Raw genomic sequence first — 18,857 nt, forward strand, 5'->3', positions numbered from 1 at the left:
AATGGTCAATTTAACAAGTCAGTCCAATTTTATTGATGATGAGTAGAGTCTAATCTCAATATAAAATCTCTCTGATATAACCATACTACCCAACAAACAGGAAGGTCTCCAGGGCACATCCTAATACAGTTTAGCCAACGACATACTTTGTTCAGGTTCTCAAACTGAATAATGAAGCACTGACGCTACAAGACCTACTCATTTCGAAGCTGTCTCATACAAACTCGTAATAACTGGAGAAAATGGGACTATGTTACTCACCCAAAGGATCTCCTGCAATAGGACTACAGGGTACATCTTTTCAGAAATAGATCAGATTGCATTAGTTTCTAGCATTGGAAAGGATCTGCAAACTGTGCAAAATACTAATACAATTATACTTGCCAAGATTACCGACATTATGCACTCCATTTCACCAAGCTAATTAGCAAGATGAGGAAAAGTACAAAGATAAACATAGGGGAAAGGTGATTTCTAAACATCTCTGATGTTAAACTCCTCTACGCTTGTCACCAAACTACTTGACAGACTCGGTGGAGAGGATTATAATATACAGCTACTATCTGCTGCTTCCATCATCACTGGAACTGGAAAAGTAAAAGATAAAGTCTCTCCTAAAAAGCACTCAAAGGAAGCTGGTATTTTGGAAGCTACCATCTTCTGAGAATACAGACTGAGCATACAAGCTCAAAACCCAACCTGTGGTCTAGAATGGAGTATTATACAAACTGTGGACTAGGCTCAAAGGCTGTAAAATAATTAACTTCCATGAAAGAAGAGATATGAGACAGACAAATTAAGAACTCAAGCACCAAGATCCACCCTGTTATGTCTACCATATTTCTGTGTTACTTCCCCAGCACTGAAAGTTTGTTTATAAAACTGGTCATAAAAATTAGAATTGTACTCTTTGCATTTGGATATACAATTGAGCTGTTCATAGTTTGGGAAACTAGCTTAAAATGTGCTCTAAGAAAAATCTTTTCTCCTGAACCATCTGATTAATCTAAATATTCCCCTGGCAAGATTCAGTTCAAGAAATTACAACGCAAAATTAAAATGAAAGAGCAAAAATGTCAAGCTATACAAAACCAATAAACACATTCTGTCTACTCTGTTAATAACTACATGTTAACACTACCTGTTATGAGTAAAACCTCCTGTACATTAAGAAAATAATACTGATGACGTTTAATAACAATTTTTCTTTTATTTAGGACAAGCTGAAGTTTCATATTATAAATTCCCAATAAAATGCAATTTAATTAATATGCACATATTATTGAGAAATGCTTGATATTTTTGGATCCAAAGTTTGTAGTATTTTTATACCCAAAATCAACTTTACCATGGAAAAATGTTGAAAGAATATGCACACAAAAAACTCCTTATGCAAATGAAGTGGGAATTTCCACCAGTTCTAATTTATTGGATGGTGTTTCATTCATGCTATTTTTAACAGACATCAGAGAAAGCAAATACTGTAGAAAACATATTGAAGAACATTTGGTTCAATGAGCAGAGTGAATTAGCATCAACTGCAGTCTTACTGTTTGGCTAGTTTCAATGAGAGACTGTTTTATAAGTTTTAAGTGATCACGATTTTTCCTGGTTATACATACAGGCAACTTTTTCATAGCAACATTGATGAAAAGTGATAACTATGCAAATATACATGCATGCATGGAGAGGAGGTGGGGAAAGGGAAAGAAGAGAGAGGCACTTCAGTGTAAATCTGGACTGGAAAGTACATATGTAATCTTCTGAAAGCCCTAATGTCCTTATTCATGTCTATAAATCTGCCAGCCAGGGGGAGCAAAGATTTATGATTTAAGTGACCAGACTTTCATTGCTAGAGATGTTTAGGCAGAAAGGTGAGAAGCAATGTCTCAAATAAGTAGACCTGAGACAGAGTAGAGAACATTCAAAGCAAATAGCTTGCAGACAACAGATAAAGAAATGGGTTTATGTAATCAAGAACATATCTATAAAACCCCCAAATAGTAAAAGAGAAACCCTGCGCAGAAAAAAAAATGAAGTTCTGTGAATGCATTTCTCATGTGAACAGCTCATTCGACTCAAGCATTATTACAGATTTTATTTAATGAACGCCACATGATATTATATTAACAGCCATCTGATGATCATGCTAACAGCCTGTTCTGAGTATTTAACTGCAGATCAGCATTCTCCTTTCAAGAGTTTAACACAACAGAAACAAGTGAGTCACTTGCATGCTACCATACGGACGAGTACTTCCACGCAGCCAGAGCCGAACCTGGCGCGCAAGCCGAGGGAGGGAGATACTTCCAGCGCAGCTGGATGCAGGTGGTCTCAGTGACTGGGATATTCCCATCAGTTTTGGTAAAGTTGTACAACTGTCACGCTGCTGGATAAAAGAGAGATGGCGCTAATGTCCTTACTGTGAGGAACGGAACAAGGACAAGCAGTGGTGTGCCAAACGGGAGGGAACAGAGGGTACCGTGCAAGTGTCCAAGGCACGATGAGAGGGTGGAGATGAAACCAGAGGTCTTGAAGTAGGAAAATAAAGGGGGCACTGGATGCAAATCCACAGGAAAAATAGCTTCTTTCCTTCTCCCCTTTCTGAACCATTAGTCTAAATGGTACACACAGCCAGAGGACAAGTCCCTCCCGCCTTCATTTGTTTCTGCCTCGTACACAGAATATCTGTCTCCAAGGCCCAGCAGTTGTTGACATTTGAAAATATCACACTGCACTGGAACACTTTATATTTATGCCTCTGTTGAAAGCAAAGTTATATCTCAAAGTCCCCAGAACCCACCATTACTTTCCAATTGCCAAAGCACGAGTTTTTGATGAGGGCAGAGTAAGTCAGCCAGCATGCTCTCCACTCCTAAGTCCAGCCAAAAGCTGCTTAACACATCAGTCTCTGTCCTATAAATCAGGATAGATGAGGACTATAACCGATTTCCCCTTCCTCCCTCTTTTAGGAAGGACAGAGTAAACGAGGTTACAGAAACCTGACAGTTATTAACAGGGATAAACATGATACTCCTGACCTTAACCGCAGTTACTGAATCAGATGCGTGTGCATGGCTCCATGCGCACATGCACGTGTGCGGACGCCACAGGACTCAGATTTTCCTGGCAAGTTGTCTGCTGCTGGCAAGATGAAGCAGTAACGCTGCTGGCACAGAGATTCTGAGCTGAGGACTAACACAGGCCAGCAAAGTCAAAGTGAAATTAGGTTTCAAAGATTCCAGTCTTAATTTTCCCCTAGAAGAGAGTCATTCTCGTCATTGTTTCCATAACAGTAATATGTGCTCTTGACAAGTGATCTGCAGTTGTTTTCACATCCAGACATTCTATGTCGGTTACGCTCCGCTTGGAGGCAGACACTGGCTTTGGTCAACCGAGATTGCAGCCTTTTTACATGATGCATCTCAGTATGTGATGAAGTCTGTCATACTTAGGATTGTGCGACTCAAGATTCCAAAGCACTCAGCCAACATTAACTAAACATAAAAAATAATTTAATTTTAAAAAATTTAAGTCTGATACTGCCAGCCTCAAAAACTCTCATATTTTACAGTGCTAAGAAAGAAATATCCATATAAGCCAAGGAGATGTTCTCATTTAGGGCCAATCCCATGAGTTATTTACATTGTCAAATCCTATTTAGGTACCTAAATAATAGCTGATTGCAAATATTTTTGAGACCGTGGCCCTTAAATGTTAATCTCTGCCAACAAGCAGCTGAAGGCTATAGAAAACCATCCTCTGACTTTTTCTCTTCTTTGAAAATTGAACCACCATCGGTTAAAGAAAACCTGGGATTTCTGGGAAAGTGTCCAGAACTGCAAGCTAACAATGCCTGAAGCAGCCACTGCCATATTCTACTCTGAGGAATTTTTCTTCTTACAAGCTGGCTGATGTAATGTGTGCTTCATTAATATAATGTTTTTGTGCTTATATTTCCCATAAAAACTTTCTATGAAAATAGCATTGCCACTGATGCTTGACAAACAAGGAGTATTTACTTCTTAATTTTATGGTCATTCCCATGCATCTTCATGTCCCACCTGCAGTTCTCTTGATGGAAGTGTGTGTGGTTATTGTATCTATCAATTAGGTCAGATATGGAGATGATTGCTAGGAATTACGATGGGTGTGGTATCTATTGATGCTGTATTTCATGCAATAAACAGTGTGCTTAATATCAAAACCATCTGTACATCAAGGAAGAGAGAAGAAACTGCAATATATAGTGCCGACTGCTTGTTTTGCTCTTTGATGGATCCCTAATTAACTGACTTTTCTTAACTGATTGCCAAGGGGATATGCAATGCCTCTTCCTGAAAGACATAAAACAGAGAAGGGAGATGATGCAAAGAAGGAGCACACTCCTTCTTTCAAGGACAGGTTTGAGCCTGAAGTCAAAACAATGAAAGGCTGAACAATTAGTTCAGCCTAAAGAAGAGAAAATTGATGAGGCTCATCGCAGTCCACAGATTTTTTCAAAGAGAAAGGAATCGTCTGTTTCCCATGTTCACAGTAGATAAGAAAAGTAGCAATGGGTTTCATTTATAGCAAGGGAATCTGGGGTAAGATAGCTGAAAAACAGCAAGGAGAGTTCACCACTGGCACAGAACGTCTCAGGAGATTACAGATTCCTCTTCATCAGAGGTGTTAAAGGGGCAAGTATGTCAGAAAGGACATAGGGAATGTTAATCCCACACTTAGACAAGGAGATTGATTCACTGACTTCTAGACTGGTTTTTCTAAATTTCAGATTCTATGCCTTTGAGAAGGTGTTATGCTGTGCTAGGAGTAAGCCATGGGAGCAGGATGAAATAAAATTACTAGATATAGTGCAGACTAATGAGTCTTTAGACTTTTCCTTTCTGATGGGGTGGAATTAATCTCATCCTAAAGGTTTTTTCAACAACTTTACAGAAATACAATGTAGATAAAAACAGCTAAATCAGGCTGATCTTTGTAAAGATCCCTTTACAGGAGCATCCAGACATTTCTGGAGCCTAATTTAAATGAACTGTTCTAAACATCCACCTTCAACTGAGCCAATCAAACATCTACCATCTACCTTGTCAATAGCTCTAATTTTTATTTACTGGGGAAGAGACTGGCTTAGTTGCAGGTACCTACTCTCTTGATACCTAGTGTTAGCTAAAATGAATCCCAGTACAGGTGATTGGTTTTCCAATCCCAGAAACTTTGTCTCTTGCTCACCTCTAATATCAGGATCTCTGAACCCGGACCACAGAACAAGGGCATTCTTCCTCCCTGATAAGTAATTCCCAAAAGCCCATCTCTCTACTTTCCTTTCCCACCTTCAAATTTTGCTTTTCTTTACTCCTTAAGCTTCAACACCTTAACTGTTATTCTCATCAACTGGCTGAAACTGGGAAATACTGGAGGGATGTAGTGACAGAGACTAGCACAGTGTTGCTTCAAGCTGCTCTAAGGGAAGCAGGGACAGGCTTTCCAAGCCTTGCACAGTTGGGCAGCACTTACTAATAATTTTAATGTTCTTAGATTAACTATGAGGAGCACACAGACACACCGTGTAATCACACAAACTTCGTTTGCCAAGCAAAACAAGCTAAAAGATCAGTTGTTTATTAATTCTCTCTCCAAATCTTGCTTCTACCTCAGACAAGGCTGACTAGATCCGTATCAGTTGGTACATTAGCTATTAATGGCAAGCAACCTAAACAAGTTTTCTGATACATAACTTCCCCAAAAACAGAGAGCAAAGTTGATATACTCTTCACAAAGGAATTAGAGACATAGTCTGGAATCTAATTTTCTGCTCTTTCTTCGATTCTGTAGTCAAAACAGTCAAAGTTCACTGAATCTTTACCTAGTAGAAAAGCAAACACCATAACACATTGCTGAAGTTGTATTTTCAGCCTAGATTTTAAGTTTTGGTTTTTTTTCTTTCCAGCTCAGCATAATACAGTTTTAAGCACCAATCTTCCAGAGAGAGATAGTGCTTACTCAAAGAGATGATGATATGTCAGACAAATAAAGACTAGGCAGAGTCAGGCTATGTCTGTACTTTGACACGAGACCTCCAAAAAAAGAGCTATGCACTTCAAAAAGGGATTTAGACAAATCGGTTGTCAGCATTTCTCCCTGAGTCAGCTCTGGAAAACCTGCTGCAGGATTCACAGTGAGGAGACAGCGGGCAGCCGCAGGTGTTATCTTTCAGATAAGAGACACAAGCGAATCCAGACTATGCAGTCAACTACCTGGCTCTACTCTCATTAAAGGCAAGGATGGCCGTGCTGGCCACATTGCCATCTGGGAAACTCCCCTGCTGCCCAAATATGTCCCCCTTACCTTTCTAATTCCTGTCCTAAAGATGGATAAAGTTACTTTTCCACAGTTAGTACATTTTACCTTAAAGGCAACTACAGCAATTTCATTATTGCAAAGAGCAAATCTGGTGCACTATTTGATTTTTACTTCCATATTATAAGGTCTTCTAGAGGAAGGCAGAATGTGTGCTTGCTTCTGTCTATGCCTGATACAAAATGCCATTCCTTTGCCCCGTAGCAAAGATACCTCTTTTTTCAGACTCATCCTTCAGCTCACAATGTAAGGTCTGTGCAAGCTGGCTTCTTCTGCTCCTACACAAGCTAATGGAGTGTTTCTCTAGATCCAGGTAAACCAAGAAGCCTTCCAGTTCCACAGGTTAGTCAGGGAAACACAATTGTACCATCTTTCATTCTGAATGCATATTTGCATCAAAAACAGTGATGAAGTGGTGAAGTTAAACAAGCACACACATGATGACTATGAAGTAGTTACTACTGTAACAAATTCTTTTCTGATTGATTTTTCAGTCAGCTGTTCTTCGAGGCCTTTGATATTTCAAAAAAAGATGAGAAGAGTTGATACCAATGGATTACAAACATACCTTGGACTGAGAGAGATGCAGTGGGAATAAAACCTTTGCTGGGTCTTGCTCTACACAAAAATAAACTCAGCTGAAGTGGTATCTTTTTTTTATCACTATTTTTCAGCTTATAGGTTTTTTTCTTACTACTGTGGTTCCTAAGTTAGGAATATTCTTTGTAACAATAAAGGTATTTGCAAATCAAACGTATTTTCCTTAGAGGACTATGTATATTGATTACATTATTGTATTAGTCAGTCTCTGAGAAAACAGAGAACTCCCTGAATTTTCTCAGATGACTTTGTGTGCACTTGCTGATTATATTTATCTTCCATACAGAATTGTATCTATCGATCTTTATCATACTACCTGTGAAGCATTATCTAAATCTCAGTTGTAAGAACTGTGAGGTTGAAAGATTGTGATAAAGAAGCAGAATAAATTCAAAGAGACAATAAAGACAAAATGCTAAGAAAGACCTTGCAAAATAGGAATTCCACCAAACTTATTACTATTTCCTATGGTATATGAAATTCAGGCTGAAGTAAAGTTTTACACTGCATAGGTAGATACATTTCCCTTGGCAGGTTTATTGTTGCTTTCAGTTACCTCTTATTTTCAGTATCTAAAGAATAAAAATATTTATTGTCTTTCTGACATCAATTTAGGCGATACAGTTTTGGCTTAATTAGCATGATATGGATACCTGCCCTCTACTTTGGTTGTAAACATTTTAAAAATACATCTTCTTACCACTTTCATCCAGCAAGAAATCATCCTGGTAACGGAACTTTTCTGGTCCACATGCAATAAAAATGTCATCATCGCCAAAGAAATCCTGAAGGCACATCACCTGCAAGTAAAAAGGAAAGCAAGGCATTGTATGAAATACCTCATCATGAGAATTGTAAGAACAATAAATCCCTCCTTGTCTCCATCTCCATGAAAACTCTTCACTTTTAATGGAATCAACAGGGCTTCATCTCCAGATAAATTTCAAAGCTGTGCTCTGACCATCTGTTACAAGTGAGAAACACTTTTATGGACACTGCAGGAACAGAGAGATAAGACAAAAAACCATAACTGTCACATTTATTACATGATGCATCAACAGGGTATGAGGTAAATGCCTTTTGTTTACGCACAAGGTACCATTCAGTAGTTAGTGGATAATTAATTTGCTTTTGAGCCTACATTTCTACCCTTTGACTGCCATGAAACAAGGTTACAGCTTTGTATGCAGAATTAAATGTAGTTATTTCAGCAAAATCTCCTGTACAGCAAATGAAACTCATATGGGTGAACTAAGTCTCCATCACACACCCTTCATCTTCACCAGCAGAGTCGATGTGAAGCCTCTTCGAAGGCACCAAGCTGAACAATGAGGTGAGCTGGGAATGAGTCTTCTAGTACTGAGTAAAAGAATAATCCCTTTCTAGTCCCAAATATGAACAGTCAGGATTACGTTGGTGTAGTTTTATGTCTATACATGAGATTTCTTTACAACAGCTTTTAGCTCACAAGGTACTACTTATCAGTTTAATATTTCCAGTTATATGACTATTTTTACCAACATTCTTAAAGAAAAATAGTAACTTTCCAAAAAGCTGACTTCAGACTTATTGATCCAGTTTTGACAAATTTTTAAAACAAATTAGGTATCAGACTACCTTCAAAAAAACAAAGACACTTGGTGAACAATATTATAAGCTCTGTTTCTGCTTCACATTTACAAGAAGATTTTAAAAGGCTATGTCTGCTTATTTTTATATAATGTTTTGTAAATAAGTAGTGTGCTAATGTTTGAAGAGGATAATTTCACAGATAGAGTTTCAAGTCAACAGAGTACAGACAGGAAAGTAGCACATAAAGAATTTCTAAAAATTGACAAAATAGTTGAGAACAGCCCAGTTGAACCAGATCACTCCCCTCATAAAAAACAGGGGAGGGGGAGAAGTCAGCATTTAAAGCCTACAAAAACACAAGTGAAAGAATTAGCTAATGAGATTAGACAGACATTGCCAGGCTTTGGCATAAAAACAAGCACCCCCCCAACCTGCAGTGACTGGTGTCTAGGGGTTATAAAATTCATATCATGCTTCCTGGAAACATGCCTGAGGGCTTTGGCATCTACAACAGTTATGAGCTGCTATGCTAGAAAAATCTTAAGAAAGAAAAATAGTGGTACATGTCGTGACTTGCTTGCAGATTAACATTTGTCATTAAAACCATTTTAAAGCTAGAGCAGTACCAGCTGAAAAAAGAGGAACTCAAGAGAAGAACTAGATGAAATAAATACCCCAAAAGAAACAAAGGTATTCCGAAAATTACCCTCTCCTTAAGTAATGCACATAATTCTAAATTCAGGTCCACCACAACCCTATTCCTATCAACACTGTCATCTTAACACCACATAGTACCTGAACACCAACATCAAAAATGTAAATATTTGATGGAGCTTTTTACCACATTCCTACTCAGTTTATGTTCTATTAGTGCATCAGCCTCAGCAACCTTTATATAAACTCATTTACTTCCCATCTTTTTTTTTTTTTGTCCGCAAGACATATCCTGCCTATCTTCCCACCCCACACTCCCACCAAGCTTCAAACATCTCTTCCCTTCAGTCAAGTTCCTCTGAAACTGCCACCTCTCCTAAGTTTTCCACACTTCTGGGGAGTGATAACCTTTACATTTGTGTTTATACTAAGCAGAGTATTAGAACTGAACAAATAATAAGCGACCCTAGGCACAAAGTTGAGCTATTTTGATAAAAGGCACAAATGAAAATTAAATTCATATTTGAATAAAAAAATTGTATAGATTTAATAAAACTCAAAAATGCTTGGCTCTGTCCAGTTAAGAGCGTTTCATTCAAGCCTAAACAAGACATTAAAATGGAGGTAACCAGGCTCAACTATGCCAATATTTAAAGCATCTCAGGTTCAATCAGTGCAATTTATATGCAAATAAGAAAGAAAATAGGATTAGCACAATAGAAAAATAATTTGTACTTCAATATCCTTGTTTTTTATTAAACTTTACACTTATAATTTAAAGTGTTTGCCTTTTTTCTCCATGATCTCAGTTTCCTACTCTGTATGTAAAACTACACATACTTCTTACAGTTTGTCTTGCCTCCTGAGGTTTTAATTTGGGAATTATAATTCTAGCTCCTAGAAAGCTCATAGCAAGAGCATAAGTTCCCTCCAAACCCATCCCCCTCCAGAATAACTTCAGGCTTCCAGCATCTTTTTATATTATTTATGGGAAGCCTTGACATGTCCTTTACTGTCCGCTTTCTCCTCTGCAGCATTTTCCACCCTTTCTGTCCCAGCATCCCTGGCCCGCTCCACTCCCCAGCTCCCACTCCTCAGAGGTTACACTGAAGGGCCTTTCCAGAAGGCATCTAACACATACACAGCACCCCCTTCCAGGTTTTTTCGGAGGGAAATCTGCAAGCACTTTCTATTCACACTCAGTCATCAGCTAAGCTACAGGACCTGCTTTTTATTACCCATTTTCACTTCTGGACACCACAGCTCCTCAAAAGTTACGGTTTAGAAGATCAAGGATTTGTATCACCCGTACTGGACTGTGCCAGTGATGAAGAGGCCAGTGTGCTCTGTTGCATGTGATCAGCTTTAAAATGAGTCAATTTTTAAAATAGTGAATTACAAAAGCCTCCCTGAACATTTTTGTTGTTTTCAAGTCACAGAATCCATCTTCCTCATTTTCACAAATAAGTTTTTATCTTCCATATTCCACCAGGGCCTTTCTCACAGTGGGGAAAACAAAGTTTATGCAGCAGCAGTCAAACATACACCTTAAGTAAAAACAAACTGAAAAAAAAAAAGTTTTCTACCACACACCTGGTACTAGATATACTGTGACACTTGTAAACAAAAAACTTTCTGGCAAAGAGGTGATACTTAAAGCTAATGGTGTCTCTCTTACACTCTGTAAGGGAATGAATAAATAACAGTAACATTACCAGAGGCCAGGGAGTCTCAGGCATTACAATCCTTTGCATGGGTGGTGAGAAAGATGACAAGCAGCAGCAAAGAAAATCAATCACCAATACGGGCTTCAGGCAATACACAAGTCACATAAAAACACATACCCGATGCAAAACAGAGGAGAGGCAGAAGAATTTGTCATGCCTAAACTCACTTGAGCAAGTTGTACAAGCTGAAGCCTAGATCCCCCACAAATCCTTATCCTAGTAAACAACTTAAGAATCCCACATGCCCTTCCAGTGGGAGACACAGGTGTCTGCCTAGGAAGAACCCCGAATTATTTCGTATCTCAGATGCTGGTGTGGCACTTTCACTAGAAGCCCAGAGGGGACACGGGGACCCAGCTGGGCCAGGCACAGCCACGGGGGGAGCATGCAGCAGAGCAGCAGAACTGCCCCAGAAGGAGAAGAGGGAGCAGAGCAGCAAACTTGTCTTCCAGTCCAGGATCAGGACTGGCTTTGCACCATAGCACGGACACTATGGGCATGTTAAAAATTACCTTCACTTTTCTTTCTTTTTTTAAACAGGCGAGTACCTGGAACCAATGAGAAATCGCTGAACTATTGCGGAGCCTTTTGTTTTCCTGAACTGGTGCAAAACATTCAAGCTGTTAATATTCACCTCTTTGAAGTCTGTAACTTTGTTATGGAGACACTCTTTCTTACATCTTCAAAAGATGCGAGAAATTATGCTTTATGTTTTGGAGCACAGATGACCCTAGAGTAAGAACAGCAGCTTGTAGAGCCATTACCTGGTTTTATTCTCTCACCACAAGTGAGAAAGAGCAATCAGTAGTGGTGTGGAGGAGGTGCAGAGGGAGGGAGAGAGGGAAGGGGGAACGGAGGGAAAAGAGAGGGGAAAGCAGAGGGGGAAAGAGGGAGAGGGAGAAAAGGCAGGAAGGGAAGAAGGGAGGGATATAGAGAGGGATTGAATCAATCCTTTCTCTAAAATTAGAAATGAAAGCTACAGATGAAATCACCTTTTATAATTGCTGTGTTCTGGCTATATATAGTAGGGTCAGGAACCTTTCTGAATTCATGTTTCAAAACACACACACACACAAAAAAAAAACCCAGATCAAAATTCTTTGCATTTGTCTGTCACAGCAAATCAAATACTTTCCTATTGTCTTAAAGTTGAGCACATATCAAGTTAATACCGACTCTGAAATTTTTAAATAAAAAAGAGTCAGAAACTCAAATTTTCCTCTGCATTCAGGAATAGCTCACAGCACCAGCACAGTACACCACCACCACCAGAATTACTAACTCGCATGGTTTTTTTACAATTTTCGTAATGCTGGGTTCTTGGACAGAAAAGGAGGAGGGAGGTGTTCTGTGTGTTTGTCTTCTTTTAATAACAACAACTTAATTAGACTCAAAGCTGAAAGCTATTTTGGATGAGCAATGAGAAAACCTCAAGCTGGAGTGCCCTCAGGCATCACGGCTGTTGGAGAGCCGGAAAGAAAAGTGAGGACAAAGAAATGAGGTGGTAAAAGAAAAAAAGATGCAGAAGGAGATCTCAAATTATAAGTGGGTGTAGGAGTTTTCTGAAAAGAAAAAGAGAAATTAATAATGGCAAATGGAAAACATGAGGCGTAAAGGAAGGAGGAGACAGGGGCTGCAAGGCAGGAGCACACACCGAGGGCGACAGAGCAGTAATCGAAGCTGGTATGGAAAGAGCAGCCCAAAGGACAGGGCAGGCAGAGAGTCAGTGGCAAGTGCCTTCTAGACTTCATCCTGTAGCCAGCCAACTGGGAAGTTTTAAAGCTATTTTAAAGCAACCTTTTTGAACCTGAAACAATCTCATGTTGAGTTTGATTATCATTTCCCTGATGGTGAAAAAGACATTAAAAAAAAAAAACAAACTTTATCCTTGGAAAAACCTCAGTGTTTAAATGACTCATGATTTTAGGACTCTGACTCATTAATTTTGTGTCAAGTTTGAGGAGTTTTATTACGGGGCTGTTTTTCATTTTCCTGCTACTTTTGGTTCACTCACCCTCAATGTTTAATTCCTAGGCAGGTCTCCTTAGTTCTTCATATGTCAAAGGAAGTCACTATACCTCTGTTCTACTATTTTTCTGTTGTTTTTTTTTTTTTTCCCTTCTGACTGATTTTTCCAATAAAACAAAGCCCCTCCTGGTTTTAAGATATAAATTGATCTGTACTGATGTCTTCCCTCTATTTTCCTCCTTAACCAAACTATATTTTCCACTAATCACCACCTCTGCAGTACTTATTTTACCCATTTCCCCACTCTTGTCTATTGATTCATGGAGGAACATCTCAGATTAGATCCTGAACTGATTTCACTGCCATCTACCACTGGCAGTCAGTAAGAAGTCTCATGACAGCTATCAATTTTCCTGAGAGCTTATAAATCCACACAAATTGTTTGTATAGGTATTAACGTAGTCTTGTTTAACTTCATAATCCTAGCAGAATTATGGGAACAGAAGAGACCTTCTACATTACTACATTTCTGCCCCAGCCAGTACAGGGCTGCTTCCAATACTAGCTTTCCCAATGCTTTGTTCGGTTTGGTAATGTATTCCTTACTATGTAGAGCTTCCCTTAGCAGAAAGACCAGTAAAACAACCAATTGTTACTTATTCAGAAGGATTTCATGGCTTCAGGAAAATCAGAAATTAATCATTCCATACTGCTGAAATTGCTCTTTAGGTCATTGCTGTGAAATGACAAATCTGAACCTATCAATAAGGCTTTTAGAAAGCGGAAAGAAAACTACTCATTGTTTCTAAATAAATTTGATATCAAGCCTTTTTTTTTTTTTTTTTTTTTTTTTTTTTTTTTGAGGAACCTCAGCCATCCCCATTCTGTGTGGACTTATGGCATAATGGCAAGAAATATCGTTTCTGAGGGAAAGGAATTAGACCTCAATAGGAATTCACAGAGCATCACATTTGAGTATTTCCTTCAAGTTTAAGGCAAGACTACTCCCCTTCCTGTTGGCTCAGGCTCTGAGGCTTTTATTCCTGCCCCTTCACATTTATCTGTCATTACACACATGCCACTTCTTGAGATTCAGTCATCTACAAAAAATATAATTTATCATCAGCATATATGTACTTCCTCTCTCAGCTTCTGATCCAAGTTCTCTCCTCAGGTGGTGGCTTAGCTGAAGGCATTGGGAGATATCTGCTACACATTTCCAAAGTTGAACAGCACTGAATTCATTCTTTTCTGTTGGAGTGAAATCTCCATGGTGACAACTGCATCATCAAGCTGTGAGAGCTTTTCAGTGAAGAGGAGCATTTTATCATGAGATTCTCATTACAAGAGTGCCCTCTGTAAATGAAGAGGAGATGTTACCGTAGGGGTTTCTGTAATGAAGACATGTTACCATAGGGGTTGAAACTGGCTGAAGCTACACGGCAATGCTGTCTTTACCAACTGGCTTGTGAGGCCACATTGCAGATTAATGCCTTTGAAACAGTACGTGTATCCCCCCAAATTAGATGAACACAAGACACCATCATAGTTAGAAACAAGAATTTTTGTACTCAAACTCAGCAGAAATAGCTTGCTATTGTGCTGCCTCACAGGAGCGGATGGAAAGCAAGCCAGTGCCCTCAGGCCCAGGGGAGCCGTGCTTCACCCCACGCACACCTTCCTCCTTAGCTGCCTGCTGATCAGCACTGGCTCAGGACTGACCACTCTTCATTTTGTTCCCTCTGTCACCAATAAAGAGGTTGCTCTATTCATTTAATTGTTGAAGAAGTAGTATCAGTCTGCTTCTACGATTTGTGTATTCATCAACATGCATTCTGTGCTATACACAACTTGGCCTTTATGATCTTTATCCAGCTAAGACTTGGCAAATAAATAACTAGGAATGAATTATCTGTTTTCCTCAGTTAAAAGATGTATTTCTGTCTTGGTCAGCAAGGGCTTTTCATAAGGACAAGAAAACCTTTCCACACTATGCTTTATACACTAATCTTACTATCCTCCATTTTGTTTTTCTGTGTTGCACTAAATGATGGCATGCTTAAAAGAAAACCAAGCTAAGTTAAGGTCCCAGGTTTTGCAATTGTGCCATCACCACCTTCTTGAGGAACACGTTTAATTTGTGACAAATCTTTTTAAAAACTTTCAAATTAATCCTCTAAAGTTCAGATAAAGAAAATAGAAACTTGGCAGTTCTAATACACTGAAACTACTATACCTTGGCCTGAAACATTAGGTGAGACCTGAACAATTTCTTTGTTAGATTAAAACTAATTCAGTAAACAAGATGCTTTGTTACAGAATTTGAGGAGAGCAAGGGATATTTCCCAACAGGTAACCATGGGCTTATGCATGAATGCAATGCTGAGAAGCACCAATATTCAGTTTCATGAAAGGTTTCTCTGCGGGAACCACTAACACAGCCCATTCAAACTCCTCCTGGCAAAAACTGCTTCATGGCAGACAAGATAAGGGCAGTGAGAACATGGCTCCTATCCGCACCCAAAAATGACTGCTCCTCGAATGTTACCTTACTTTGACAGCTGCGCCAACACACAGTTGCACTGACTAGTTAGTGTGGAGCAAGATAACACACATTCACATGGGAAAGAGGAAAAATGCACAGAGAGCATCATCAAGCCTACAGAGGGCATCCCCTCCTTTCACCTACTTTTGCATCTCCTGCATCAAATATAATCTTGCTGCCCTCCAGTTTTCTAACCAGTTCATTGCTTCTTTTGTCCCTTCACTCCACTATTCAAACCTCACAGTGTACTAAAACTTCATTTCCCTCTGCACCTCTTACTTTTGAAACTCTCCAGCACTGACGCCTGTTCTTGCAGCCACCTCCAACTTAAAACACTACTGTTGCCCTCTCACTTTAGTTCTCTCTTCTAAACTCGGCTCTCTACATCACACATGACAATATATCTTGCCCAAAGCAACTCACGTTTCCTCTTCTACCAGACTCCATTTTCTCCCCTACATATGAATTCTTTGAGCATGCTCTTTCCATTCCCTCTATGGCAACAACACTCTGGCAACATAATGTAATTCTCCTCCCACATCCTCCTCTTCAGCACCCTCTAAAGAGCACCACAGGCATTAAGTTGTGGCTCTTTACAATCTCTCCATCGCTCCACTAAGGATAGTATTTGCAAATTCAACAGCAGCCTCTTTCTAAAATGCTTTTTCCTCATTCTCAATTTAACTCCAATTTATCAGAGGCACATAATTTCTGTGGAAATCTCCCTTCTGGTTTTCATGGTACCATATTTAGTTATTCTCCTGCTTGCAAAGACTGCAATCAATGCATTGCTTTGCAGTTTCAAACCACTCTTTCATTTCTGGAGTGTCTTAGCCTTTGTCTCCTTCCTCTTATTCTGTACTATGTCCTTGATTACAGTCATCAGGAAACTCTACACCTATATTTCCAACTTCAGAGCCCGCTATATAAGCTGTAGAACTCTACTGGCTTCCCAAGTCCATAATCTTAGTGTGTTCCCCTTTTTCTTTACATCCTAAATTTACAATACTGCTTTGCTCCTTAGCTCCCTATATAAAAGGGGTCTCAAATAATTTGCTACTATTATTGAAACCTTAACTCAATATGCCTCTTTTACTTTAACTATCCAGCTCCTGCCTTGTAGCATTCCAGTCTATCCAAACCAACTACAAGTAGGCATTTCAGAGGAGTATTTCAGATCTTGCAGTTATCAGATGTGAGGTGAACAAACACCTTTACTAGCTTCACCCAACCCTCTAATGGTCAAAGACCAATGAAGCATGAGCTTTTGCCCTTGCAAAACTGGGGTGCATTGCAGGTTCATGCTATCTACAGAAAAACACCACTCTCAGTAGACTTTCTTCAAAGTCTTTTTTATTTCTGCTATACCAGTTTTGAAAGTGACTATCATACACAATTTAGATCGGGGAAACCTGGATCTGTACAGGTTACATAGCAAGCAATAATTTCTCATCATGCTTTATACATTTTATCTTTATATTTGATGTTTATTTGGTTGCCAATATGGATTCAACAAAGGTCTTCAGTTATCCACAAACTTACTCATCTTCTTTTTTGGGCACTGCACTTCCCCAAGTTATTGACATATGCCATTATTTAGTCAGAATCCAAGGTTTGTGTGCTACAGAGATTTTGCTATCTAAATAGGATAACATGAGATGAACTGATGAAGGAGAGCATCACAGTAAGAACACCACACTGGTACTTCTTTACATGGATACTCATACTCAAGGTCCCAAAACTTAGTCAACTCCAAAGCAGCATCCCAGGACTAAAAATAGTTAAAAAATTCTGAATAGTAAGGTTCAACTCCGCTTCTTTTGGGGCTTCAAAATTTTTATTGCTTGGCATTTCCTACAAAATAAAAATTTGCATTTCCAGCCAGGTATATCCTATGTTTTGGCTGGAAATACCTTGTGGCATTGACTACTCCTTAAACTACTGTAAAGTGTCTAGCAAATTGCAAACAGTAACAAACAAGCAATAACTTGCGTACAACAGGTCACATGATGCTCAATCCAATCCCCCCCAGAGTCAACAAAAAGACAGACATTTGCTCCAAGTTCTGAATCAGAGCTGTATCTTCTTGTTTTGTGGTCCAACAGGTGGCTCATAGAATTTTCTTGGCAGACAAGAGGCTGCTAGAGCATAAAGCAAGGCAAAAGCAGCTGTATGTCCTCTACTGTCTGCCACACAGAAAGCGGGATCAGGCATTATTATTGCCTCTTGTGTTGGTACTGAGAAAGGATAGAGGGATGCTCTCTTCGCCCAGCAGCTCTGCTCAGTAACACCTACTGGAAGCAGCAGCTGGCCAGGTATCTGTATGTTGCAGCACAAGTCAGAACTACTCCCAGGGAAAGCCAACACCACAGGTGTTATCTCAAAAAGAATTGTATTATTATTCATAACATTATTTATCATTATATTTAAATTAATATTTTAATTACATTTAAATATTTTAGATTTTTATTAATAATACAAAAGATAAAGTTGAATCACTGTATAGATTATTCAGGCAAGTAAGCAGAAAGGCATACTTATGAGCAATTCAAGGACTGCGGCAATTTCTAAGCAATGTTTTTGGCAAAGAAACAGGAAAGCGAACCTTCAGGTTCAGAAGTCCAGCTGGATTAAGAAGCGGGATGTCCATCTGTCACAAGCGCATCCCCAAGCATTCTTTTTCCCTGTCAAATATGCAGTGCATATTCCTACACCACAACTAAAAGGGAGATAACTTTGCAGCCCCAGAGCCCAGACAATCTTGCTTATAAAAGTCAAACACATAAGTCAGCTAAACATTTCTCCTAAATAATGAATCACATGGCCATATCAACTACAGTCTTATTTTGTATCGAAGGAAACTGAATCCTGCTAGTCACCATAAAACAGGCTCCTGTTAATCCCACGGCAATTGCACAACCGATCAGCATGCTTATGATGGACAATTCAAACAGCAGAACAAAGCTTGTAAAGGGACAGAGAGGAAAAAAAAACCCACACATTTAAAATAAATTATCATTAAACAGAGGATGGTTTTTCAGTACAATCAAACATTGAGAGAACAGCTGATGTAACAGCAGAAGATGTAACTAATGGGCCAGTGGAAAAACAGTTGAGACTTTGACGGCAGAGTTCAACTACAGCTGGATTAATTTTTTTTCTCTGCCGTATTCATGTATTTTCCTGTTCCAGCTGCAATACAACACCACCGTTTAGTGGTCAGACACACAAAGTGCAGACTCCAGCAGCCGTTCTGTATTTTTGTCCAAACAGATGGCAAGTATTTTAGGAGTAAATAGTGTACTCACATAATCTTAAGAAACAGGAAATTAATATGACTCTAATTTTGATCGCCAAGCAAAATAAAATTTCTTTTAATTTAGGTGCTTGAGTAAAGCCTTGTCAGAGATACTAAAATAGTTTCAAAGACT

General features: G+C 39.1%; 1 protein-coding gene across 2 annotated transcripts in view; it reads right to left on the bottom strand.

Annotated features, from left to right (window-relative positions):
* The window catches only part of DCLK1 (doublecortin like kinase 1), a gene marked incomplete at both ends in the record, with an annotated part of 249,227 nt that overhangs the window by 114,718 nt on the left and 115,652 nt on the right, over positions 1-18,857 (bottom strand). For both annotated transcript variants that reach the window (XM_082305137.1, XM_082305138.1), the window contains one exon: positions 7,661-7,760. In XM_082305137.1, coding sequence (XP_082161263.1) covers positions 7,661-7,760 — 100 coding nt within the window. The remainder of the gene's footprint in view (positions 1-7,660; positions 7,761-18,857) is intronic.

Source organism: Platalea leucorodia, assembly GCF_965183815.1.
Source record: "Platalea leucorodia genome assembly, chromosome: 2".
Taxonomy (NCBI): domain Eukaryota; kingdom Metazoa; phylum Chordata; class Aves; order Pelecaniformes; family Threskiornithidae; genus Platalea; species Platalea leucorodia.